This window comes from Leptodactylus fuscus, chromosome 1, assembly GCF_031893055.1.
Source record: "Leptodactylus fuscus isolate aLepFus1 chromosome 1, aLepFus1.hap2, whole genome shotgun sequence".
Lineage (NCBI taxonomy): Eukaryota > Metazoa > Chordata > Amphibia > Anura > Leptodactylidae > Leptodactylus > Leptodactylus fuscus.
In genome coordinates, this window is record NC_134265.1 from 280631926 (window position 1) to 280659447 (window position 27522).

The 27522-nt window shown below is 40.7% G+C and overlaps 1 protein-coding gene across 1 annotated transcript in view; it reads right to left on the reverse strand.

Moving 5' to 3' along the window:
* Nucleotides 1–27522, reverse strand: part of SLC10A7 (solute carrier family 10 member 7) — a 151875-nt gene that overhangs the window by 23491 nt on the left and 100862 nt on the right. Inside the window, exons 6-7 of the mRNA XM_075257768.1 lie at nt 20709–20744; nt 18041–18124 (exon numbers count right to left, since the gene is read on the reverse strand). Of these exons, the coding sequence (XP_075113869.1) occupies nt 18041–18124; nt 20709–20744 (120 nt within the window). The remainder of the gene's footprint in view (nt 1–18040; nt 18125–20708; nt 20745–27522) is intronic.

Genomic DNA, 27522 nt, shown 5'->3' on the forward strand with positions numbered 1-27522 from the left:
GCTCTGCCCATGGCCTGATGGCAGAGCCGACTGCTCATGCGTAGAAGTTTGACCCCAACGCAAGAAGATGACGCGGGGAGAGGCCATTCCAGACAAAGATGGAGGCGGCGCTGGAGATGTCACTCGCAGCATTGGGGACCGCCCCCGTGCTGCAAGAGAACTCATTTGCATACCAAAGGAAACTGGGATTTCTACCGAACGGCGGCGCAGAGAAGACATCTAAAGGTAGGAGAAAAATAGCCTTTCATAAGGAGATTCCTATGTGTTAGTCAGAAAAAATAGCATTTTAATGATAGAATCCCTTTACTTATTGTGAATTGTGAGCTCTCATACAATGACATGTCATAATGGATTCAAATGATTTAAAGCAATGCATTTCAGTAATATATATTACATTCATATATACAGAGGGTGAAATAAGTATTGAAAACATCACCAATTTTCTAAGTAAATATATTTCTAAAGGTGCTATTGGCAAAGTTCTCACCAGATGTCGATAACAACCTATCCAATCCACACAGGCAAAGAAATCAAACCATAGATGTCCATAAATGAAGTTATGAGTAATAATGAGAAATAACATAAGGAAAAAGTATTGAACACATGAAGAAAGAAAGGTGCAAAGAGCCATGAAAGTCCCCACACCAGATGAAATCTATCAGAAAATAGAAAAATAGTGAAAACTGTGAAGAAGAAGAAGAAGAATAGTGAAAAAATAATATCAGCTGGTTCACCTGATGGCCTATAAAAAGATATCTCATTACTAGGGTGCTGCTCAAATACCTCATCATGGGTAAAACCAGTGAGTTGTCTCAAGACCTTTGCAACCTTATTGTTACACATACTTATGGCATTGGTTACAGTAAAAATTCTAAACTGGTGAAGATTCCAGTGAGCACAGTTGGTGCCATAATCCTGAAATGGAAATAAAAGGATTTCAGAGAGAGGAGTGAACAGATTGATCAGAACAGTTGTCCAAGAGTCAAGGACCACCTGTGGAGAGCTACAGAAAGACCTGGAATCAACAGGTACAATTGTTTCAAAGAAAACAATAAGTAATACACTCAACCTCCATGGCCTATATGCACGCTCAGCACACAGGACTCCATTGCTGAACAGACAGCATGTTCAAGAGTGTTTAATGTTTGCTCAACAACATTTAAACAAGCCTATGAAATACTAGGAGAATACAGTCTGGTCATATGAAACAAAAATTGGACTCTTTGGATGCCATAATACACGTCATGTTCCTGGGACCAAAGGGCTGAGTGAGAGGGAGTTAGTGCAGTAGCTACACAGGAAGTCTGCACAGTAGTAAACACAGAGAATGCAGCGGCAACCAGACACCTAGAAATCAATCCAAACCCTGTTAAAGGTATATGGGTGTACTTCTTAAGCCATTACTAGCATACTCAGACCTTTTTTTAAAAAAAAAAAAAAAAAAATCTCCCTGGAAAACCCCTTTAATCCAATAAAAAATCTATGGAAGGAACTAAAGCTCAGAGTTCATAGAAGGAGCCCACTGAACCTTCACGTTTTAAAGGGATCCTATCATTAGAATCCCTTTTTTTCTAACTAACACATAGAAATAGCCTTAAGAAAGGCTATTCTTCTCCTACCTTTAGATGTCTTCTTCGCACCGCCATTCGGTAGATATTCCATTTTCCATCTTTATGCAAATGAGTTCTCTCGCAGCACTGGGGGTGGGCCCCAGCGCTCAAACAGCACTGGGGGCGTCCTCAATGCTGCGAGAGAACTCTCCAGTGCCGTCTCCATCTTCTTCAGGAACTGGACTCTACATGTCGTCTTCCGGCCTGGCTTTCAATCTTCTATGCATGCGCAGTTGGCTCTGCTAGCAGGTCTCGGGCAGAGCAGACTGCACCTGTGCGTGGCCATTTTTTGTGGCTGCTTACTACAGGAGATCGCATTTTTTTGTGGCCGCTTACGCGATCTCCTGTAGTAAGCGGCCACAAAAAAATGGTCGCGTGTAGGTGCAGTCTGCTCTGCCTGAGGCCCGCTGGCAGAGCTATCTGCTCATGCATAGAAGATTAAAAGGCAGGCTGGAAGATGACACGTAGATAGAGGCCGGGTCCTGAAGAAGATGGAGGCGGCACTGGAGAGTTCTTTCGCAGCATTGGGGGACACCACAGTGCTGTTTCAGCGCTGCAAGAGAACTCATTTGCATAAAGACGGGAAACGGAATATTTACCAAACGGCGGCGCGAAGAAGACATCTAAAGGTAGGAGAAGAATAGCCTTTCTTAAGGCTATTCCTACTTATTAGTTAGAAAAAAAGAGATTCTAGTGATAGGATCCCTTTAAAGAATGGGCCAAAATCACACCTGAGCAATGCAGGCAACTAGTTTCTCCATCAGGAGGGGTCTTGAAGCTTTCATTACCAACAAAGGCTTTTGGATGAAATATTAAATACATTTCAGTGTGTTCAATACTTTTTCCCTGTGTTATTTCTCATTATTACACATAACTTCATTTATGGACATCTGTGCTTTGATTTCTTGCCTGTGTGGATTGGTTGGGTTGTTACCGACATCTGGTGAAAATCTCATGTCAAATAGAACTTTAGAAATATATTTACTTAAAAATTGATGAAGTGTTCAACGCTTATTTAACCTGTTATGTATACAGAAAATTCAGACATACATTCAGAAAGTACAACAATCTAAAGACAGCAAGCACATTTTTACGAAAGACATGAGTACAGGTGTAAACAGTTCCTCCAAATAATAATCTGGAAAAGGACTGGCATGTTGGATATCAAGGATAGTATCTACAGTGTAGTTACTATTAAAGAGCTGTGAAACGGAGGGGTTGCTTTCTTGAAGGTAAATTGCATTAGATAAGACAGCACCAATAAAATATTTAGGCCAAGTTCACATGTGCTGGATTTGACATGGATTCCATGCTGAACTTCATGTCAAATCTACTCATAATCTGCTCCCCTCTGAAATTTTGATGGTTTGGTATGTGGTAAATTTTACTCATCCAAAGAATATTTTCATTTAGTATTATGGAAATTTATCAAGCCCTGCAGCAAAGAATTCTAGAGTAGAAAAGTCACAAGGTAGAGATTTGTGACTCTTTGAGCTTATCTGCAAAAATCTTGTAATGCAGGTGGAAAAGTCTGTATAGCAGATTTATCAAATGCGACTTTCTACAAAGTCTCAAGAATTGTCACAATATCATTAAAGGGATCTTATCATTAAAACTCATTTTTTTCTGCCTACCATGTAGGAATAGCCTTAAGAAAGGCTATTAGTCTCCTACCTTTAGATGTCTTCTCTGCGCTGCCGTTCAGTATATAATCCAGTTTTCGTCAGTATGCAAATGAGTTCTCAAACAGCACTGGGGGCGTCCCCAATGCTGCGAGAGAACTCTCCAGTGTCGCCTCCATCTTCTTCAGGAACGGGCCTTCTTCGCGTCTTCTTTCGGGGCTTGGCTTCAAACTTCTAGGCCTAGGGCAAAGCCGACTGCGCAAGCCTACCAGCCACAAGAAAATGGCCGCTTACACAGTATTGCAAGCGGCCATTTTCTTGTGGCCGGCAGGCATGCACAGTCAGCTGTCCAAGGCCTAGAAGTTTAAAGCCACCTCTGGAAGAAGAGGCAAAGAAGACCCGTTCCTGAAGAAGATGGAGGTGGCGCTGGAGAGTTCTCGCAGCATTGGGGATGCCCCCAGTGCAGTATATAAAGAAAAGATGAAAGAAAATGTGTTTTTTTTTTTTTTTTTATAGCACAAGGTGCTACTTAAATTATTAATTTTTTAAAAGGTTTTTCCCTCCATTTTTTTTCTGTGAAGGTAGGGGGGGGGGGGGGGGGATTGGCGGGAGGCGGATTTCCCCTGCAACTGGGGCTGATCCTTTAGCCCCAATTACAGGAAGAATGCAGCCTATTGCACACCACTGCTGAGCTGATCTTAGCCTAAAGGACCCAGCAGCTCTAAGGGTCCTTTAGGCTAAGATCAGCTCAGCAGTGGTGTGCAATAGGCTGCATTCTTCCTGTAATTGGGGCTAAGGTATCAGCCCCAGTTGCAGGGTCCATGCACATGGAGGAAAATGGTGCTTTATTTGTCGCTGAATTTTCTCCCATTGATTTCAATGTGTGCCGCTAGCTTTTTTTTCACTAGTGGAAAATTCCACTAGTGGAAAAAAAAAAACTAGCAGAAGCCATTGAAATTAATTGGAGGCTTTTTTCTGCAGTGAAAATTCAGCGTCAAATAAAGTGCCATTTTCCTCCATGTCAGTGGACCCTAATAGTGTCAGATTCCCAGCAGATCCTGTGACCGACAGGTCAGAGGGTAGCTGCATCATGGCGACTCCCATAGCTGTGTATACTGCTCTCTTTGCGCTGTGTACACAGCGATCAGGAAGTCAGGACGGTAATAAACTGTCCCCTGCCTTTATAACAGGAGCTCCAGCCAACTCCCTGCTTCTGCAGCTGCATGATTTTTGCTCCTGTTAAAGACCCCTGCATGGCACGATTATTGGTTCAAAAGGCATTATAGACCTGACAGACTCCCTTTACAATTTCCTTTATGAAAAATCTGTATATATCCTATATATTTTGAACACAAATGAGATGTCTATATTGGTTATATTTGAAAGAACGTGAATCAGCAACTAAGTGTAAAAAAATGAATTTAAACCTATAGTCACCAATAAAACCTGAGGCTCTCCGGATGTTGCAGAACAATAATTTCCAGCATTTGTGGCACCAGGTTCACACTAGCACTGCCTCTCTGTTGTTCTGGTCTGTGGGAGGACCAGAACAATGGAGAGATGGACCAATAAAACAGTGGTCATACACTGACTATAAAGAGGTCTGTTGTTTTTAAAATGAAATCTTTGAAGAAAAAAATTCTCTGCCGATTTTTGGTGGACAGTGTAACAGGGTCTCCAACAGACTCTGGCACAGATGTGAACGTAGCTTTACTTAGCTAGGGGGTAGACATGAGGTCTTTTAAATTTATGGCACTCCCAATACTTGCATTGTTACTCATTCAACAATGAGACCTTGGCAATGCAATATTTTCCCATGTGGATGGCAAGATGGCACCTGTGGAGCCCTAACAGTGGTACTGTAACAAACTTGATGGGCAGACCTTATATGTTACACTGACTACTCATTCAATACCTTTGTTTCAGAAAACGTTATACAGATAATGGGACCAAATACCAGCAGCAGGTGGATAAGAGCTATAAACCTTATACCCAATGTTACTTGCCATTATAGTGTTGCTGTACATTAGGGCATAATAGCTAAGTGGTTACTCATATTGTGGTTTCTCTGAGACCTGTGTCCGGTATGTTATGGAGTGTTACTGCCCACTTGGCTAGTATAGTGCATATAGAATCAAACACTTAAAAGGCTTATATCTTTGGAATGGCTGAACAGATTTGCATAAACAAAAAAGTAAAATGCTCCTATTGGATGATGTACTGTAGGTAATTGATCTTTGGTTGACAGGGCCTCTTTAAAGGGAGCCTGTAACCATGAAAATGCTCTGTAATATGCATTTGCAGCATGTTATAGAGAAAGCAGCCAAAAAGATTGATATAGAATTTTTTGGTGAAAACATTTTGTATGATTTGTAATTTATCCATTTATTTCTGTGTTTCTTTGAGTCCAGTGGGCAGTCCTAGCATAGATTACCAGCTGTCGCTATACATAAAGTCATTGTTACATCAATCTGCTCAACTTCTCCTAGTCCTAAAGATACTGCCTACGGATTACACAACATTCTCTTGGTAATAGATTCCCTTTAAGGCGGCGGTCATCTAAGAATTCAAGAAACCCTTAAACTGGATATGTCAGAAATAAGTTCATATTTTTAGTAATATCCTTGCTTCAAATCACACCCACAGCAGCCTTAAGACAAGCTAACTTTATCATTACTATAATTATTAAGACAAGCGACTTATTTTTCCCAGGTTGTACTAGAGACTACATTTGTCCTGAAAACCTCCAAAAACAGCTGCTGCTGGCCACAGTGTTACATCGGCTTGGCTACCGTCACCAAACTGGCAACTTGTTCCTAAATCCCACAGAAGGGTTAATCACTGGCCGGGTAACTAGAGAATGCATGAATGATAATGTGCAGACATGCTTTTTATTACTTATTCATGGAAAACAGTGGGTTTTGGTGTGCTTCTTTGAAAAATGTTCAAACTGGTAGAATATACGGGCGCACTGTGAAAATTCTATGTCATTAACATTTAATCATAAATTGCTCTTTAATATAAAACATAAAATAAAGGTCTGTCACAAGCACTTATGTGCAGGAGAAGAAGATGGCATGAAAGCGTAAGGGAAGTAACACACTGCAGTGACTATCAATAGCATCACTGTGTGTTGTTTAACCCATGCCCACCTGGAAGTCACCTACAATAATAAATATCACTTTACATTTTATTTTCTCTCTCAGTCTTCCGATCATGGGTTGACTTGTAGAGGATCCACTATGTTCAGGTTCTGATTAACAAACTCATAGGACTAGAACTAATATGGCAGTATTCTTGACAGGCATTCGTGTACGCAATCTATTCATTGGTTACATTTTATTAATAAAGTATCTACTATAAGAAATGAAGGAGCTACTAATTTATATGCCTCAAATTATTTAATACTGAAAAACATCCTTCTAATGCCACCTCACTAAGCATGGGACTATATGATCAAGCACTACTATTTTGTATGAAGAATATATTGCTATTGATTGATATGTTATCTGTAGCCAGATATTTCTGCCACAAACATACAAAAATCGCCCGAAGTTGCAATAATGCCATTTTAACTTTGGAAAAAAAATCTAAATTTAGTAATACTTGAGGCGCGTTGCAGATGCCACAGCAATACTAATGGAGTCGCAGACATCCAATAACAATGCTCCTTACTCGCAGCCAGCAGAAAGTAGCTTTGTTATTAGTAAGGAGGTGCAGCCAGCAGGTGATAGGCTAACTATGATGGGCTGCCAGACCATTTGGCACTGTCAGTCTGAGACTGCAGTGGGAAGGACACTGTATAAATAAATAAAAATTTTAAATAAAATTAAAGGGGTTTGCCACTTTCAGATCAATACTGAGAGACAAATCTCATTGCTTGCATATTCTAAAGTTATACAATTTTCCAATATACTTTTTGTATCACTTCCTCGGTTTTCTAGACCTCTGCTCGCTGTCATTCATTCCGCTTACTCCCAATCGATAAAAATTAGTCCATGGTCATGTGATGAGCACACAGGTGCACAGCTGATTATAGTCACAGCCCAGTAATCAGACATCTGCCTGGTAACGAGCTGTGCAGCTGTGTGTGCATCACATGACCATGGACTGATTTGTATCCACTTGGAATAAGGAGAATGAAGAACAGCAAGCAGAGATCTAAAACTGTGAGGAAATAATGTAAAAAGTGCACTGCTCAAAAAATAAAGGGAACACTTAAGCAACACTATGTAACTCCAAGCAACACTGTCTGACAATCAATTTCACCTGCTGTTGTGCAAATGGAATAGACAACAGATGGAAATTATCGGCAATTATCGAGACACACTCAATAAAGGAGGGCTCTGCAGGTGGGGACCACAGACCACATCTCAGTACCAATGCTTTCTGGCTGATGTTTTGGTCCCTTTTGAATGTTGGTTGTGCTTTCACACTCGAGGTAGCATGAGACGGGCTCTACAACCAACACAAGTGGCTCAGGTAGTGCAGCTCATCCAGGATGGCACATCAATGCGTGCTATGGCAAGAAGGTTTGCTGTGTCTGTCAGTGTAGTGTCCAGAGGCTGGAGGCGCTACCAGGAGACAGGCCAGTACACAAGGAGACGTGGAGGGAGCTGCAGGAGGGCAACAACCCAGCTGCAGGATGGCTACCTCCGCCTTTGTGCAAGGAGGAACAGGAGGAGCACTGCCAGAGCCCTGCAAAATGACCTCCAGCAGGTCACAAATGTGCAGGTGTCTGCACAAACAGTTAGAAACCGACTCGATGAGGATGGTATGAGGGCCCAATGTCCACAGATGGGGGTTGTGCTCACAGCCCAACACTGTGCAGGATGTTTGCCATTTGCCACAGAACACCAGGATTGGCAATTTTGCCACTGGCGCCCTGTGTTCTTCACAGATGAAAGCAGGTTCACACTGAGCACATGTGACAGAGTCTGGAGACGCTGTGGAGAGTGATCTGCTGCCTTCAACATCCTTCAGCATGACTGGTTTGGCAGTGGGTCAGTAATGGTGTTTGGTAGCATTTCTTTGGAGGGCAACACAGCCCTCCCTGTACTCACAAGAGGTAGCCTGACTGCCATTAGGTACCGAGATGAGATCCTCAGACCCCTTGTGAGACTATATGCTGGTGCGGTTGGCCCTGAGTTCCTCCTAATGCAGGACAATGCCAGACCTCCTGTGGCTAAAGTGTGTCAGCAGTTGCTGCAAGATGAAGGCATTGAAGCAATGGACTAGCCCGCCCGCTCCCCAGACCGGAATCCAATTGAGCACATCTGGGACATAATGTCTTGCTCCATCCACCAACGTCACGTTGCACCACAGACTGTCCAGGAGTTGGCAGATGCTTTAGTCCAGGTCTGGGAGGAGATCCCTCAGGAGACCATCCGCAACCTCAGGAGCATGCCCAGGTGTTGTAGGGAGGTCATACAGGCACATGGAGGCCACACGCACTACTGAGCCTCATTTTGACATGTTCAGATCTAGGAGGTATTATTTGAGTGTTCCCTTGTGTTGCAGTGTATATTGGAAAATTGTACAACTTTTTATTATACAAAAAATAACGGTGTCAATATTTGTCTGAAAGTGGACGACCCTTTTAATGTGGTGTGTGTTACCTTTATTATTATTATTATTATCATCATATAAACATTTTGGGATAAGGGAGTAATTTTATTATGATTCTACTTGTGATATATAACTTAAGCATGGCTATGTCTCCTCTCATTACCCAAGCAACAAAACTATAAATGTTATTTTCCCAGCGTGGTGAATGGTGTAAACCTAAAAAAAAAACGTGACAGAATTATTGCTATTTTTTTGCCTGTCGGCCACCAAAAAGGCATTATAAAAAGTGATCAAGCTATGTTATGTTCCCCAAGATTGCATCAATAACCATGCCAGATCTTCACTAAAAATACGCCCAGACACAATTCTGTTTGTAGAAAGTAATTAGGTTATAGATTTTTACTTTGCAGTAGTAAATGTAGGAAAACAAAAATGAAAACATTCTTTTTTAGGTTTGTGAGAATTGAGTCCCTTTATTAAAGTCTTGATAAAAAAAAGCGAACTGTTTTTTATTCAAATGCTAGTTTTTTGTGTTTAGACTTTTTTTTCCCACATCTATGAAACCCTAAAGAAGCCACCATGCAGAAGTGGACATCACACAGCACCATGAAACAGCAAATGAGAGCATCTCTTTATGGAACATTTCCTCATTTCATACTCCTCAACATTGATATTCAAACACCAAGAAGGAAAAGTCTTAGGGCTAGTTCACACGTAGGCAAAGGGATGGATTTTGACAGCGGATTTCGCTTCAAAATCCGCCCCTTTACAATGGTGGTCTATGTAGACCACCGGGTTTTTTTTAGCGGAGAAAAGAAACGACATGCCCTTTCTTCCGCCCCCGGCAGCTCCCTCCTATGTCGGCTCATTCATTTGAGCCGACAGCGGAGGGGAAAGCTGCGACCGTGATGGTCGCGGCAGGCGGGTTTTGACAAGAGAGAGACGCGGCTCACCGCGTCTCTCTCGGTGTCAAAACCCGCGCGGGCAGTTCACGTGTGAACTGACCCTTAGAATTATAGAAATCACAGGATACAAAACATTGAATTGAAATTTTTGAATATAGAGTATGAGCGACATAGTCTTCTTCACATGCTTGAGTGTGAGACAAAAATGGGACTCATCACTGAAGATGATAGACCTCCAATGTTAAAGGGGTTATATGGGATAACTGGGAATCCCTACACTAATCTATACACCCTCCCCTCCTACTTTCTAAATAACCTAATTAATAAAAAATGTATAGTTACCCATATTCCTGCAGCGGTCATGTGACCGTCCCAGGGACATTTTCTGATTATCTGGTGACGGACAGTTTCCCCATTTCACGAAATGGATCGTCACTACTACTCCACCCCCCATCCACTACATCATACTTACCTGTCAGGCTTCTTCACGCGGGGTGGCTCCTCCTTCTTTTAACTGCCGCCACTTCTCCCAGCGCTGCTCTGCACACTGCTGCTGACAATCCATCTCTACTGCGCAGCAACTGCATTTGCAGTAGAGCTGGATCATCACTGCAGCGAACAGAGCAGTGATGGAGAAGAGCACATGCCGTATCACAGGAAGATAAGTATACTGTATAATGGGGTTGGGCTGAGTAGGTAGGGAAAGGCACGATAGCTAGAGAAACAGAGAGGGGATGCATGGGAGGGAGGGAGGGAGAGAGAGAAGAAGGAGAAAGAGAGGAGGGAGTGAGAGAAGAAGAGGGGTAGCGATTAAGGAGGGCGAGTGAGGCGAGACGGGATAGTGAGGAAGTTACATAGCAGGAAGCTGAAGCTGTAAACAAATGCAGGCTATCCCAGAGACACTCCAAAATCACTCAAAACTTGGCTAAAGCTATATGGGTGCATTTATTAACTCATTGATAGCTCTGACAGATATTTTATTAATTTTTTTTTTTTTTCCCAGAAAAATCCCTTTAAACAGTGCAGACACCTTGGCCTAGGAGCGTACAGTAGTGATCTAAAAGGTCTCTCTGTTCAAGGATTCTGTCCCTCTCAGTTTGTCATAAATGACAAGTCAAGAAACAGTATGCACTGCACAATCATTCTGATAAGGTCAAAGCCATGTTTATGACTAATTGACCAATAATCCTGGGTAACTGTCGTCATCATAATTAATTAGGCTGAGTGCCAGCAGTAAGGAAATGACACCAGACACACAATGTTGGTATTAGTTCCTCTCTCAACCAAGGAAGAAATACTGATGCACTTTTATTAAAACACGGGGGTTAAATAGTAGCAGAGAAAAGAAGTGATATAACAACGTAAGTTTTCATATTCATTCCTGATTGGTATGGTACATCTCAATCAAACAGAAAAAAGTTTAAGCAGTTCCATATATAGACAGCTACTCCTGGTCCTGCGTGGTAACCTTGGGGAGCTGTCTTCTGGCAGAAAGCCAGGCATTTGTTTTTCTTGCACCCATCTTGCATACAGGCGCCATCTTATCATATAACATTATACCAGTATTAAGCATAAGCAACTATATCTAACATTCAGCTTTTAAAGAGGACCTTTCTCTTCCTAGGGCATATGTGGTGTAATATACTGCTAGAAAGCTGACAGTGCGTTGAATTCAGTGCACTATCGGCTTTCCCGTTCTGTGCCCCTGGTGAAGAGCTATCGGTGCCAATACCATAGCTCTTCACTGTCAAAAGGGCATTTCTGACAGTCAGTTGGGAACGCCCTTCCTCACATTAGCATCTATTGCGCTGTACTGTGAGAGGGGGAGTTGCTAACCACCCAGTGATTAAGCTGAGCGTTGACACAATAGACGCTATTGTGAGGAAGGGTGTTCCTAATTGACTGTCAGAAACGCCCTTCTGACAGTGAAGAGCTACAGTTCTGGCACCCATAGCTCTTCACTGGGGGCACATAACGTGAAAGCCGAGAGTGCGCTGAATTCAGTGCACTGTCGGCTTTCTAGTGGTGTATTACACCTCATGTGCCCCAGGAAGTGAAAGGTCCTCTTTAAGGATAACAATGTTTTTCATACATTACAAGATTATAACCTTCACAATTCCACACTTTTTTTTAAATCCATTTTTGAGCTTCCATGTGGTCAAAAAACATGTCACAGACAGGAGCTAGGTGCTTGAAAATTGGACTATATGCAGATCTTAGCAACACATGCTACTTCCTTGATCTGCTTGTCCTACTTGGTGTTGCAATTTCAATGTTCAGAAGAGTAAGTCGGCCTTCTTTCTTGTTTCTTAATTGCATGTCTTACTTTCTATTTATTTATTTTGGTGGTTGTTTCAATAAAATGTGTGTATCATATCCCACTATAGAAACACTGCCAAGGAATAAAACTTATTATGAAGGAGTGGAAGGTAAACACTTACATTTTTAGGTTTAGTAATTCTTGCAGAGAGGAGAACTTATGAGTCAGGTGAACTTTTTGACTGAACCTTTCCTCCATCTGATGTTAACATCATTTATAATTCCTAATGAACCTTACACTACTGAATTCTAGGTGCATTTTCCTACAAAATTCTTCATAACTGCAGGAGAAAACTTTTCTGAATATTATAACACTGTACATTTAATAAAAAATGTGAATAGAGCCAAGGATTGCTTTGGTGTTTTTCCAAACCCTATAACCATAATATAAAATTGTACCTTTTCATATCTACTTCCATGATGGTGTCACCGTGAGTGGCTGCCTCGATACAGAGCTCCAAGCTGAGAGTGGGCTTTATTTTTCCTTTTTCACTCTTTTTGTCTGTATCTTCAAGAATCTTCTACTAAAGTAACCTAGCACTACAAATAGCTAACTATCTTGAATGGAAAAACCTGTAGACTGTTTTTCTTTGCGTCTATTTTTTTATGCTTGGAAGATGCCTGCAGTCGGCTAAATGGAATTTTCCTGTGCACATGTGCCTTGTTACCATCCTCCCAAGAGCTAAGGGAAGCATGGACAACATGAAGCAGACAAAGCATGGAGAAGAAACCACCATGAAATGCGGACTTTTTTTTAATTAAATATTGTTGGCATCTATTGTTTAGGCTCGGAAGATGCCTGCGGTCGGCTGACTGAAATTTCTCTTTTACTGTGGACACGTGGGACTCTGTTACAGGGTCTGTTAACCCAACCCCCCCTCCCCACACACACACTGGTTAAGGAAGCATGGCAAGAGAGAAGATAATATGGAGGAATAATCAGTACTCCCTGGATGGCTTCATACTCCTTCGGATGGATAGAACACGTGACAGCGGTAAGAAGATAAGAGGAGGGCTTACGATGAAAGATGGTGTACTTTTTGGTACATTTTTGTGGAACTACAAGGAACTACAACATGTTATCGTGAGAGCTGCATATGTCCCCCACCTCTGCAAAAAGTTGTTTCTGCCTGTTATGTCCACATGCTGTGCCCCCCTCCTCGTGTCCTCCAACCGCATGTCAGGCTGTAAAAAGAATGGGGGTCATAGCGTCCAAGAGCTCTAAGCGGATCAGTGTGGTTCTGGGTGCCAGAACCTCACAGACCTTTTACTGATGACCTGTGCTGAGGACAGGTCGTCAACAAAAAAAGAATTGGACAACCCTTTTAAGACTTATCAGACCGGTCTTGTTTCAAGATTATGCTGTCCCACTGCACCCTGGCTATACATTTGTCTACACGTTTAAACAGGGTTTTCAAAGCTATATGCTTATTCAACTGCATAAATCTACCATTGTTTCCAACTATAAAATATACCATGTGATATTCATGTTGACATTCATGTTGTTCATGTTTTCTGCATGAACCAAGCCATACCGTAGCATCAAACCAGCTAGTAGACAAGAGAACAGCAAATGTACCTGTCATTTCAAGTGAATTTTCAGAATAAGCTGTTGTGTATGTACATGAGGAATAAAGCAGTTTCTGGTCATTATAGGATGTGTATTCTGCAGTTTTTAGCATTTTCCCCTCTGCATGCTATACCTGGAGAATGTGGTTCTCTCTGGGCTGCTTAGTGGAAGTTAATTTCCTACATTCTACATATTGTATATGGGAGAATCTGCTCTATAACTATGTCTTGCACTCAGGATGTGACCCAGGACTATGCAAAACAAATTACTGACCTGTATTGATGTCAGTAAAGTGCTTTGTTTGTGATAGAAAGCTTCTACTCACTGACTTTTGTCTCATATGTCTTGCACTTCCTGCTCACTCCTCCCCTCTCTATACACTTCTATACATGAGTTATCTGAGTCATGTGACCTGTGGTATGCCTTGAGACTGATATAAAAATATTTTCAGAGTGAAAGGCAATTTAGGAGATAGTGAGGAGCAGGGAAACAGCCTGATAAGAGCGAAGGAGAAGGTTTCTCTGATATACCTTATAATTAGAGATGAGCGAGTAGTATTCGATTGAGTAGGTATTCGATCGAATACTACGGTATTCAAAATACTCATACTCGATCGAGTACCACTCGCTATTCGAATGGACAAGTTTGATGCAGAACCAGCATTGATTGGCCGAATGCTATACAGTCGGCCAATCAACGCTGGTTCTTCTCCTACCTTTAGAAGTCTTCTCCGCGGCGTCTTCCGGCTCTGAATTCATTCTGCCAGGCATCGTGCTAGAGCAAAGCCGACTGCGCATGCCCGCTTGTAGTGTGGGCATGCGCAGTCGGCTCTGCCCAGGCCCGATGCCTGGCAGAGTGAATTCAGAGCCAGAAGATGCCGTGGGGACGCTGCACGGAGAAGACTTCTCGGAGGATCCAGCCTGACCCTCACTCGTGGACTTGGTAAGTATAATTTGATCGAATGTTGCCTACCCCTGAAATGAGCATTTTCCCCCCATAGAGTATAATAGGGTTCGATATTCGATTCGAGTAGTTGAATATTGAGGGGCTACTCGAAACGAATATCGAATCTCGAACATTTTACTGTTCGCTCATCTCTACTTATAATCAATTATACTATTTATTGTATGTAAAGTGTGTTGAAATGACCGTGCATATTTAAGGGGTTAATATAAGTAGCTTGCGCTGCGATGTGTTTGTTGGATCCATCAAAATAAAGGTCACTTAAAGTTTAACAAACAGGTCTTAAAAAGTTATATACATGAACTTAGTCCATCTTACATTAAGCTATGGCAAAAAGCAAAAAGAAAAAAAACCCAAAAAACTAGTGTCCACATGCAGCTGATAAGATGAAAATAATTTCTTATAATCACAAAACTCCTTAATATAGCATACATATTAATGGTGAGATGTGATTCAACTCGGTTGTTCTGAATATACTCACAAATATGTCGCCCGGATTACTATTTAATATTGATGATCTGAAAACTAATTAAATATGCATGATGTTGGACTAACATTGCTGGTGACATCTGCAGAGCTTTGAGCAAGAGGCCGTTCATTAGACACCTCCAGAGAATAACTTGGATGTGTTCAGAATCTGATCTGTCACCCACAATTTTATCTGAGAGTCTCCTCTTGTTTGCCTATTGACCAAAGCTGCGCTGCCTTTTCTGGCTACTGTATGCAGCCTACTTATGTATTCTACAAGAAAACTATACAGTACAGCTGTTGCCCAAAGACCACTATTTTCTTACTACAATTATACCAGGTTTTTTTTTTATTTGGTTATAGAATTTTATGTCAACTTTATAACATATTTTGCTTATTTCTTAAGTAAAACAAAAAAAAGCCAAAAATGAGGAAAGTAAAATTAAATAACATGCCATTAATGGGAATAGCTCGGGAATTGTGGCTTATCACAAGGACATTTCCAGTACGCTGGCTGGCCAGGGACTATAAGAAAAGCACAGTGTAGCCTGGAAAGATCCAAGTGGAACTGACAATGATAGTCCGGATCAAAACAAAAAGGACCCTTGCCGATTCGACAAAATATCTATTCTGAGACCTATTTGATCGCATAACGACAAATGACAGATATATATATCTCTATCATGAGTTGGTACTAGTTCTCACATCAAGATATATCCCACTAATATTATAAATGTGAAAGTATGTGTGTTTGGATGTTTGTGGGTTTGTGTGTTTGGATGTTTACGCCTGTACGGATTTGGCTGAGATTTCACACATACCTAGATATTTTGTCGGAAGGAATGATAAGCCACCTCTCGAGGTGTGTACTCCCCCGACAGCCCCATCGGGACCGGCGAAATGATACTCCGACTCCACTGTACGGCCTGTCATGGCATCCTCGCTGCTCTGTCCACGGCGCTCCCAATGGTGCATGCCAGGCTCTGGGCGGGCCTGTGGAGAAGTGGCGTGGCCCGATACGTCCAAGGCAGCGTGAGGGCGGGCCGCTCTCCGCTCCCGAGCCCAGCCAGCATGGCGCCTACTCGCAGCTCCGGCTGTGTGTGGCATACATCAAGCAGAGCAGGCTGCCTGCTCGGAGAAGCGGCGCGGCCCGATATCTCCAAGCCAGTGTGTGGGCAGGCCGCTCTCCATTCCCGAACCCGGCCAGCATAGTGCCTACTCGCAGCTCCGGCTGCGTGTGGCATACATGAGGCAGAGCAGCTACGCATACCTCCCAGCCATCTGCCTGACAACTATGTGGAGTGAGTGAGTGGAGAGAGCGGCGTGGGAAGGAGAGTACAACTATTTCTTTGTGTTACACATCCACAGGGACATAATGTAAGGGCCTATGAAACTGGGAGCAGATAAAGAGCAGGAGGGAGAACAGCATGACACTGGGGCAAATGAAGAGGCGGGAGAACGGCATGACACTGGGCCAGATGAAGGGGAGGAGAACGGCATGACAGTGCTGCAGATGAAGGGGGGGAACGGCATGACACTGGGGCAGGTGCAGGGGGGGGGGGGGGGGGAACGGCATGACAGTGGGGCAGGTGCGGGGGGGGGGGGGGAACGGCATCACACTGCTGCAGATGAAGGGGGAGCATGGCATGACACTGGGGCAGATGAAGGGGGGGCTGTGTGGGGGCACATAAAAAAACCCCATGAGAATGGGCGGAATCAACATAAAAGTGGGTGGCGTTAAGGTTCCCGCGGTGCGCGTGGCGCATATTTTCTCTCTCTTTCGGCTCTTCGAAAGTTGGGATGTATATGTAGGTACAGAGACCGCTGTGCTCAGCGAGGGCCAATGGAAGGTGGGGCGCGCAGGGGTTCACACGTGTGCGCACTGCCAATCAGAAGTGCCAGCGAGTGTGTACATATAAGCGGTTCAGCGCACCGCCAACCCGCAGATGAAGTTGCAGGTACATGCTAGTTTGTTATAATGATCTTGCAGTTATTGCCCAGAAACTTCGCAAGACTGTGCTGGGGAGCCAGGATGTAGTACACAGTTCTGCCCTTACCAAGATCGGAGCTCGCTCCAATACCTAGTTGAGCCTCTTTAATAATGTTTAATAACGTTTAACAGAAATGTCCCCTCCCCCAAACTCTTAGATTTTATTAAAACGTATTTTAATGATTAATGGTTCACAATAAAAATAAAAAAATGTATAAATAGTCAATAAACTATATGTTCAATACCACAACTTTATACAGTTAGTATCCAGTACATAAATATTAAAGTATCTCTTAGTACTGGGAAATTTTGCCACAAATAAAATCTAGGTTTCTTCCAACCCATACATTTTTATTTTTTTCCACTTTTTCAGAACTCTGATACCAAGCATTACTGCCGGATCTCCATTATCTGCCAGTTATGAAACTTGCTCTGGTTCTGAGCAGTAGCTCTACCAAAAGAGGCATAGCAGAACGGGCAAAAATCGACTTGATTCTGTTACAAAAAAGAATTGTGAAAAAAAAAAGCGAAAGATGGAAAACAAAACAAAAAATTAATGTGTACAACAGCATAGTGCCATTGATGAAAAGGAACTAATCCGGAATAAAAACAACAAGCCCTCTCATAGGTAAATCAAAAGAAAATGCAAAGATAACAAAATTAATACAGTCTGATCAGCAAAGGAATGTATCACCATTCTTCTGTATTTATTAAAACTAGTAGTAGTGTATACAACCATAGTTTAATGATGTTATCTGGAGAGGTATTATCTTATAATACTGTCTGGGATGGAAAATCCCTACAGAGTTGGTATTGTTAGCCTATTGGGTCATTTTCTGGTGACACATTCCCTTTAAGTGGCAAACAGGCCTGGTCATTAAGGGGTTGAGATTGAAAGTCAACCCTTTAACTTTTAAATTCTAGACAAGGAACTGAGGTGCATACGGCATGCAGTTACATACTGAAAATAACACCAGCGTTACAACAATTCTGGATAACTGAGAAAACAAAAAGGAGAAACATACCTGGCCAATGATCAGTGGAACCACAACAGTCATGAACAATTGGGAGAATATGGAGGTAAAGGGTACAGACGATGAGGATCCCAACTATAGGAGAAAACAAAGACAAAGTCAAAGCAACCCAAGTGAACTCACAACTTCACAGCAAAATTGGGTGTTTTGTGTTGAAACACTTGCTTTTGGATGGGCCAATATCAAGGCTACATCTAATGCTAATCATCAACTGGTTCATTTTAATATATTGCATTGTTTATATCTCACTCTTGTTCTGCTGTAAAGAATAGGGCACTGGGACAATTCCATTATTAACAAGTACTGTAAAGAATAAGGTATTGATTCAACTAGTATTATGTGTGGCTGTGTTACTGGTAGCTAGAAAATGAATGTGTGAAGAACCCCCAAGTCTCTCTGTAGAAAGACTGTTGCTTTATATGCACATGCTTGGAGAGAACAGACTCAGTGTTATCAGTATGTTTACATATGGTGATAACAGACATGCTTTATCAGCAAACTGCAATTAGCTGAACAACAGAGCTGGAGATAACAGTGAGTGACATCATCTGTCCTGTCTTGTCACACAGGCCCAGCTCTATGGAAACACTTTGTAAACAATGGGGTCATTCCGTGTCAAGTGAACCAATGATTTTTCCCTCCATATTTTTAATTCTTTTGAGATTTTGTTATTTGGTAATAGTGTGTCAGAGAATGCAAAATGTGAAGAAAAAAAAATTCTACAAATTTTTTTTGATTTTTAATTGATTTTCAAAGTTCAGAAAAAGTGCGAATTTCTGTGTTGCCTGCCTTTACATTTCTCCTCATAACTTAGGCTAGAAAAAAGATAGAGAAACAAAATAAACGCCATTCTACTCAGAACTATACAGGCTTTCACCAAATATGTCACAAGAGTGTCTTTGTTAATATTTTACCCATGTGAATGCAAACGCAAAATTTTAAAACGCATTTCCGAAAAAAAAATGTTTTATTTAAAAATTTCAAAAAAATGCACATGGGCCTGCTATGCCCTTAGCCACATCTGTACCAAAATTCAAGTTGGGATCGCGATGGGATAATATTTTAAAATATAACTATTACAGTGTCATTCCGAAAATCTTGAATTCAGATCTGTTCAGTCTGTGGTCTAAAAGTGTGGGGTCTATATGTGAGATATGTACAGAGAATGATCCACCTCACAAAATTTTAATGTTAACTAGTGTCAGACTAGCAGTATACAGGTCCTGTAATATGACACTAGAGTGGGACCATCTCTCTCAGAGGTGTGTTATTGTAGTTCACCTCAGATAACCACAAGAAGGGAGGTTCCAATCTTCATGTTTGATGCATGTCCCTTATTATTAAAGGTAGAGTAATTAATACAGAAGTCATGTTATGTTCTCATATTGCATTGCTCAGTATATGTTGATGCAGTCACTGATGTAAGGAATGACTGAGGACTTGATGCTAATGTACAATTACTAGGTAGTATGGTAGGACACTTATTGTAGTGCACCTCAGATAACAAGAAGAAGGGAGGTCCTATGGACAAGATTACATTTCACTCACTAGAAAGGACAAATTGATGATAAAAGGCCAGTAGTTTAAAAATGTCCTAATAATTGTTTGATTAGTTCATATTTTATAGAATGAGGATTTATCTACTGGACTATTTTTCTTAATAAATTACATGTTTAGTGATATAATAAAAAACAATTGTTACATGTAGAAATAGGTGTTATAAATATTGATTCTTGTACTCTTGTTAACATATAATTAGGATGAGACTATCGCACTTGAGGATAGGAGCAGCTTTTTTCTTTCGGTTTGTTCAATGCATTCAGGTTGAAAATGCTGAACAATTTGTGTTCTGATGATAAGATGTATTTGTTCTGGCACTTACAGTATTTGTTTTTTTATGTTTTTTTATTGTTGCATATAAATGTTAAATTCAGCAAGTTGTAATTTGAAAAGAAAAAAGGAAGAAGCTCACACAAACATAAAATCAGTTGAATCAAGGCTTAAAAAAAAAATTGATCACAAGTTGAAAACCTGTACAAATATAACCAAGAACACAAGTAACACAAATGCATTTTTTCACAATTTTAAAACATACGTTTTTTTCACAATTGCGCAAAATTTTGAATTTGATTTCTCCAAAACAAAATATAAAGAAACATCGTCTTGTGACATATCAAATGAAAGCCGGTACCGCTCTGAGAAAAATGATGCCTCTCCCACCTATTTATCTTAATTCTAGCCCAAGATATGTTAAAAAATGTAAAGCCATACCTGGCCAAAATTCACACTTTTTCAAAACTTTAGAAGTCTATAAAAAATTAACTGATGAAGAAAAAATTCTAAACTTTTTATTTGTAATTAACTTAAGTTGTACTTCATAAAAAATAAAATAAATAAATCTAAAGACGTCAGGTAAAAAAAATATTCCTATTTGGATCACTTGATATGGAATGACCCAATGGGAGGAATAATTTTACATAGCTGGCAGACAATATAGCAGGCTAAAGCAATAAATTTAGTAAAAAAAATTCCAAGTTATATAAGCTAGCAGTATAGATAGGATCCTTGAGATGGGAATACTCATTTAAATCACCACAAATACATACTAAATAATGTGAACAATGTGATTAGAATACGATTGTAAAACTACAATACTTACAAATAAAAGCAGCAGCATAGGGGTCACAACAATACCCTAAAAAAAAAAAAAAGTTACAGAAGATTGCTTAGTTTTCATTTTTACATAAAGCATATATATTTTTAAATGTGCAATAACTTTTCAACACAATTAGCATAAATAAACATCAGATGCAAACATTAAAATATAACTTGTCAGACAAAAATGCTTCCTTTTTCCACTTATCAGGCTTTTATCTTTTCCTAGCTCCTTCCTAACATTCACTCTGAAATCCCTGAATTGGGTCTGGGCCTCCCAAGATCAGGGTTGTGCAGTTAGAGTCAGGGCCAGTTTTAGGTAGAGTCAGAGTTGGAAAAAAGTTACCAACTTCAAATAATATATAAATAATTATTTTTAATTATAATCATACAATTATTATTGTTGTACAATTAGACGGAGAATTTGTTGTATATTTATTTTCTATGAATTCAATCAGACGCCCTCTACAGCTACTGTCTGACCATGGCTGTCAGACATTTATGAAAAATGTCAGAGTTGTAGCAGGAGACTGTGGAAACAGAGAGTCGTCGGGGGTTCTCACTTGACCTACTGACTCCACAGCCCAGACAAGGTGGACTGTGAGCTCACAGAAGTGTCACATTAGAGATGCCCAAAGAACTCTATGGACAAGGGGAGGAAGAGTGAAGTGAGAGAGAAGCCGAGATCAAAGAAAGTAGGCGCTACTGCAGTATATCTACCCAAGTGCTTTATTCACATTTTTCACATTAATACTGTGCAAGACTTCTGTCCTCCATTATGCTGTTACTTATAAAGGCTTTGCAACATATAAATAGGGGGAAAAGTCTCTTCTTCACTGTGGGTGCAGTGTATGGAAGACACCATAGCACCTTGTCTCAACCCCATGATAAGTGTTAAATGTCTGATCGATAAAAACCCACTATTAGTACCTCCTCAACATCAGAAAAGGGCCCCGAAACCCCCTGTACTTGAGTGACATTTGAATGGGGTGACACAGTACATACACAACATTCACAGACTATAGGACTGACGGAGACAACTTCAGTTAAGTGCTGTTCCTTGCAGCCCCATAGCTACGTTTCCAAAAAGTAATTTTGTGGATTCCTAGAATTGCTCCAGGCAGCTGAAAGTGAAGTACAGTAGCAACAATATAGCTAGAATATCAACAACAGCTTGAAACAGGGTTTGCATAACTTTATCCCACACTACTAGAGAGCAAAGTGCATAAAAAGTTCCCTTACTTGTAACATATATACTACAGATTTCAAGAAATTATTTCTTATATACTGTATGGTTTATGGCTCCCATGTTTGAGCCGCATAAAAGCCTCAGATCACCAAATGCAATGCCAAGTATCAGCTGTAGTGGTATAAAGCTGAATTCCCTCTTGGCAATGTAAACGCATTCTCTAGAGTGTTGAATCATGTTTAACCATCTGGCAGGCCAATGGACAAATCTGGATTTGTCAGATGCCAAGAGAATGCTTACTACTCCTGAATGAGTAGTGCAAACTGTAAAGTTGGTGACTGAGCACAATACAATGAGTACAAAAGATTAGATACAAAAATGTATAAATCTTATAAAATGAATAAGATAACAGAGGAAATACAAAAAAACAAACAAAAAAAACAGTACAAACATCAGAGATTTACTATTTAATTTTTAAGTCAAGACCAAGTGTAAAATGTAAATACTTTTCTTCTTTCAATCCTCATCAGGGTTTAGCTTTAAAAATGGCACAAAAAATAAATAAAATAAAATGTGTCCAAGCAAAAATTGACAACCCATTTAAGCTTTAAATCAGATTGTGGCAGACAAAGAAGAAAAAAGTTAAAAAAATTCAAACCCACCTTTCCACATTGCTCTGATTGCCTCCCAGTGCGGTCCGATCTTCTCGGTCTCGTGCTGATGTGACCCATGACATGGCACCGGAGCAGAAGTATTGGACCAAGCTGGGAGGACACCAGAGCACCGGGGACAGAGAAGTATGATATTTTTTTTTTTTTCATTGCCCCCAGTTGTCCAGACATTGAAAAAAAAAATGCCTGGACAATATTTTAACGGAGGATGAACTAAATGCATATTTATTGAAAATAGAATGTAATGCCATTCAAGCGAACCCTATGAATCATGGGATGGATACCAGCAATCATAGGATGACTTTAATGTACAAGAATGACTATAGAAAAGCCAACCCCATGGCATAGGTAATTAATTACCAGTGAGATTAGTGGAGGAAAGTGCAAAGAAGTCGGGGGTTGGGGGGGGGGGGGGTGCAGAGCTGCTTGGATCACATGATGGTCATGAATGTCACTGGAAACCCCAGGTGCATAATCGGCAATCCCCATACCAGGTAAGTAAATTACAACTTCCCAGACAACCCCTTTAATGTCAATACTTTCTGTTAGTTTTCTAACACCAACATTGCATGTACCTGTTGATGAATGTGACACATGCTGCACATGGAGATCGCCCAAGATGTTGCTACAGCTTCCGAATACTTCACAGTTGTGTTATATCTGACATACATAAACTGATTGGTAAATAAAACCATAAGTCTGCCCCATTATCTGCAGTAATTGAGTATTTCTTATTCATATTGCCAGGAGGCTCATGACAACATTGTTCAGCTACCATATTGTCAACGTGTAAAACAGTTACAGAATTTTTATGATGTTCCTGAAGTGGCTCATGACAACCCTACGTCTTTATCCTGGGCAGATCAGGGTTCAGCAGTGGCCAAGTAGAGGACAGTGTGGAGATCTCCTGAACAACGGGCAGATGGATGAAACTCTGCAGGCAAGTAGAAAACTAGGAGCTTTTACATCTGCCCCACTCAGTTAGGGTAAGTTTACACGGAGTTGTTTGGTCAGGGTTTTGAGGCCTTATCCGCCTCAAAACCCTAACCATAAAGATGGCTCCCATTGAAATCAATGGGACCCGCTCAGGTCTTTATTCCAGGAGCCGTATCTTCCGGCTCCCAAAAAAAGAAGCGAGATGCTTATTCTTCAGGCCGAGACGCCTCACAATTCGGCCTGAAAAAACTCCCTCCTCTGGACTAGGCCCATTCATTGGGCCTAATCCGGAGCAGAGTGTGCGGCTTTCAGTCGCTGCTACCCACTTTTTGGATCAGAGCCAGAAATTCACCATTACAGATGGTGTAATATCTGCATCCACTGGAAATGTTCTAAACAACATTAAGTAAATCTGAAGTGTGGTCCACTTTAGATTTTTGCTGAATTATAAGGTACTCCAAGCTTTGCCATAACAATTACACAGGGCGGTGGTTTGGACTCTGCTATTGGGCTCTCAATGATATGCTATAATTTGATTTTGTCAGCATAATAAATGCTTCTTGTCAGGATTGCTGGCTCTACAGTATTACACTATTGGAGGTTTTTTGCTTCAGTGATTCTGCTTTCTAGGATAAGGAAGAGCTATTATTTATTATGTTTTACAAACTGGGAGCTGCAAGTGTTTTTTAGCAATGGTGTGTATTGCAACCAAACTCCAGAAAGATCATCTAAAGACTTCCTAATAAAGACCTCCTTCTTCACTCTGTCCTTATCCGCTCTTCACACAACCGCACCCACAATTTTACCTGCACACCAGTAACTCATTACCATGATACACAAGACTGCCCTTCATAACCTTCAAGAGGACCTCTGCAGGAAAGCCTACAACCTTCATTAATCCTGCTGCCACCACACCATCACCTGAGTCTGCGCACCTACTCACTCTATCCCCCTTCCCTCATAGATTGTAAGCTCTTGCGGTCAGGATCTTCTATCCTACTGTACCAGGTGATCTCTAAGCAAGTCTACAATACTCTTTATGTATATTGTATGTAAACCCTATTCAAGTGTAAAGTATCATGAAAAAGATACTCTAAAATTAAATAATAATAATAATAATAATAATAATAATAATACATTTCTAAGTCTGGTCTCACAGCCTGGGGAGGAAGAGAGGACACATCTCCTCCTCCTCGAGAAGACAATGCTGGAATCCTGGGAAAGGAAAAGTGCAAGTATTATAATCCTCTTGGACTGTACTTCTTGCCATGTCATTCCATCAAATCCAAGAAAGACAGTGATCCCGTAAACTAAACCCTCTGTACAAGTCACTATACATACTTACTGAATGAGAGCAGGCAATAAGAATCACTCCCAGCATACAGGATAAGGGAATTGGTACAGTGAACAGTCCATAAATATAGAATAAGGGCAGATGATGAGAATTAAATCCAGCATACAAAAATCATATCATACAAGAGAAGTGGTACTGTGCAGTGTCTGAATAACGGAGAAAAGTAGTGATACTGTACAGTGTCTGGATATCCTGGCAATAGAAGTACTACTGTAGTGTGCACTGTTTATACGCACATCATACACATATCATACATGATCACACTGTACACAACGCACATATACAGCCATGATACACTCACGTAGCAAACAAACACTATAGAGAGACTGTTCTTCTCTTCATGTCCAAAGTTTTCTTGTTTCTTTGAATCATCAATAAATTTATTCTGCATAGTTCCAGGAGTTAAAGGAAAAATAACATATTTTGCCCTAGATATAGAAGCACTTGCACAGTACCACTACTTTTGTCCGACATATTCAGACATTGCACAATACTAATACTTTTGTTCTGAATACTGGGTGTAATACTCAACTCTCCTCTATTTCAAAGCCCCCGATGCACTCAAACGTGTACTTTGTTAGTGTGCTAAGACCCATATTCTCTCTCTCTCATATAAATTGCACAGTATCACTTTTCCTCCTCTATGCGTAGTGTCATTATTAGTATCTGCTCTTATTCAGAGTGGGGAAGGGGCATTGGTGGGTATTTCGTGGGGAGGTGGTAAGCAGCAGGAAGGCTACCTACAGCCCTGTTGGATCACTAATGCTAAATCTCTCATTTATCCACTAGCATTCCCAAAACCAGATATGACTCAGACTTTTCTTACTGATGGTTTTTTATTTTTTTTTATTTTAGAAGAAATCACTACTAAGAACATAACTTATCACCATGGAAAAGCAGACTGCTATATTTATTATGAGCTGCTTTGGAAATATCAGATCACTTTTAGGTTATGAATCTATATTTGAAAGTGATTTATGTCATCACTTACTGTAGAAAGACGATAAAGGAAAATGAAGGAATGGCACACTGTTCTCAATTTATAGCAATTTCAGTATTTGATAAAAGGTGAGGCAGCACTTTACTGTAGATAAAATCCAGGAGGAGCTGACACTGGCATAAACAGGCAAGAATAAGCAAAAGTGAATGGGGAAGCAAAGGCAACTAATATTAGGCTTTGTAATAACTTAAAGAATAAACCTTCAAACTATATCCTGCCTGTTTCCACCTGTACTTCACCTACCTAGCTTTGCAGCGTCCTTACTCTTTCACTTTCAATATTAATTTTTTTAATTTTGTGAAAATAAATTATACACTATAGGTCTAAAAAAATACAGTAATTCCACAAGCAGACAGTGGTTACTTTTACAGAAATATTTGGTGTCAGTAGTTATTAAAGTATTATTTACATATAGCAAATTTTTCTAAAAAATTCTAGTCTAAATGTTAATACCTGTTCACAGCCGTTTCCCGAAATACATTCATTTCTGCCACAATGTTCAAATCAGATTCATTATAATGGCATATGTATGTAACCTCATAAAACCCCTTCGTGTCCTCTTCCCCATCAGTGAGACAGTGTGCACTACAAGGACTAGGACTGCGTATTTTGGTCCTGATTTTGACGCAGGAAGTCACATCAGAAGAGGACCAAAATGCGCCTGCCTCGGCTTCCGACAGTTGCGGCTTCCTGCTTCGGAGTAGGTCTAAATGAATGGGACTAGTCCGGAGGGTGCTGTTGCGATGCGGACGCTGGGGCTGAATCAGCCGTGGAATCCACCTGAAGAAAGGGCAGCTCGCTTCTTTTTCTGCCAGTGGGAACAAACCGCTAGCGGAAAAAAAGAACGCTAGAGGTCTGCATAGACCTCTATTGTGAGGGGGCGGATTTTGAGGAGGATTCAGCACCAAAATACACCCCCTCTTGCCCCGTGTGAACGAGCCCTAAAGCACCTCTACAGTTATAAAACTAAGTTTCAAAAATTAATAGTACAAGTGAATATAAAAAAACTTCCTATCTAGAAATATCTTATTAAATGTCTTTCTTTCCCCACTTATTAGGTTCCTCTGTTTGCTCTTTTTTTACTCAGTCTTTTTGTTTACAGAGTCCATATTGGTATGCAGCTCATATAACTTTAAGGTGTAGGAAGGGGAAGAGCCTGTTAAGTGATTTATTGCCTCATTCTGTGCAGTGGCAAAGTCTATCTTGAAAATACAGCAGTGTCAATAACACTCTTTCACACTGTAGCACAGTGGAGCAGCTTTTCCTGTAGTTCCCTCTCCATAGACTAGTACCGTATTTTTCGGACTATAAGACGCACCTAGGTTTTAGAGGAGGAAAATAGGGAAAAAAAATTTTGAAGCAAAAACTGGTAAAATATTTAATATATGGGAGTTGTAGTTTTGCAACAGCTGCAAGGCCACATTGACAGGTGACCCTGCAGCTGTACGGGGATGCATAGAGCGTTTTTTTTGCGGGGCCAGCTGTAATTTTTAGTTATACCATTTTGGGGGATATCTATTGCTTAGATCACCTTGTATTGAAAAAAAACAGGAGGTGATTTAGAACTTTTATTTATTTCATATTTTTAAAGCTTTTTTTTTTTTTTTTTACTATTTTATTCCCCCCCGGGGGCTTGAACCTGCGGTCACTTGATCGCAAGTCCCATAG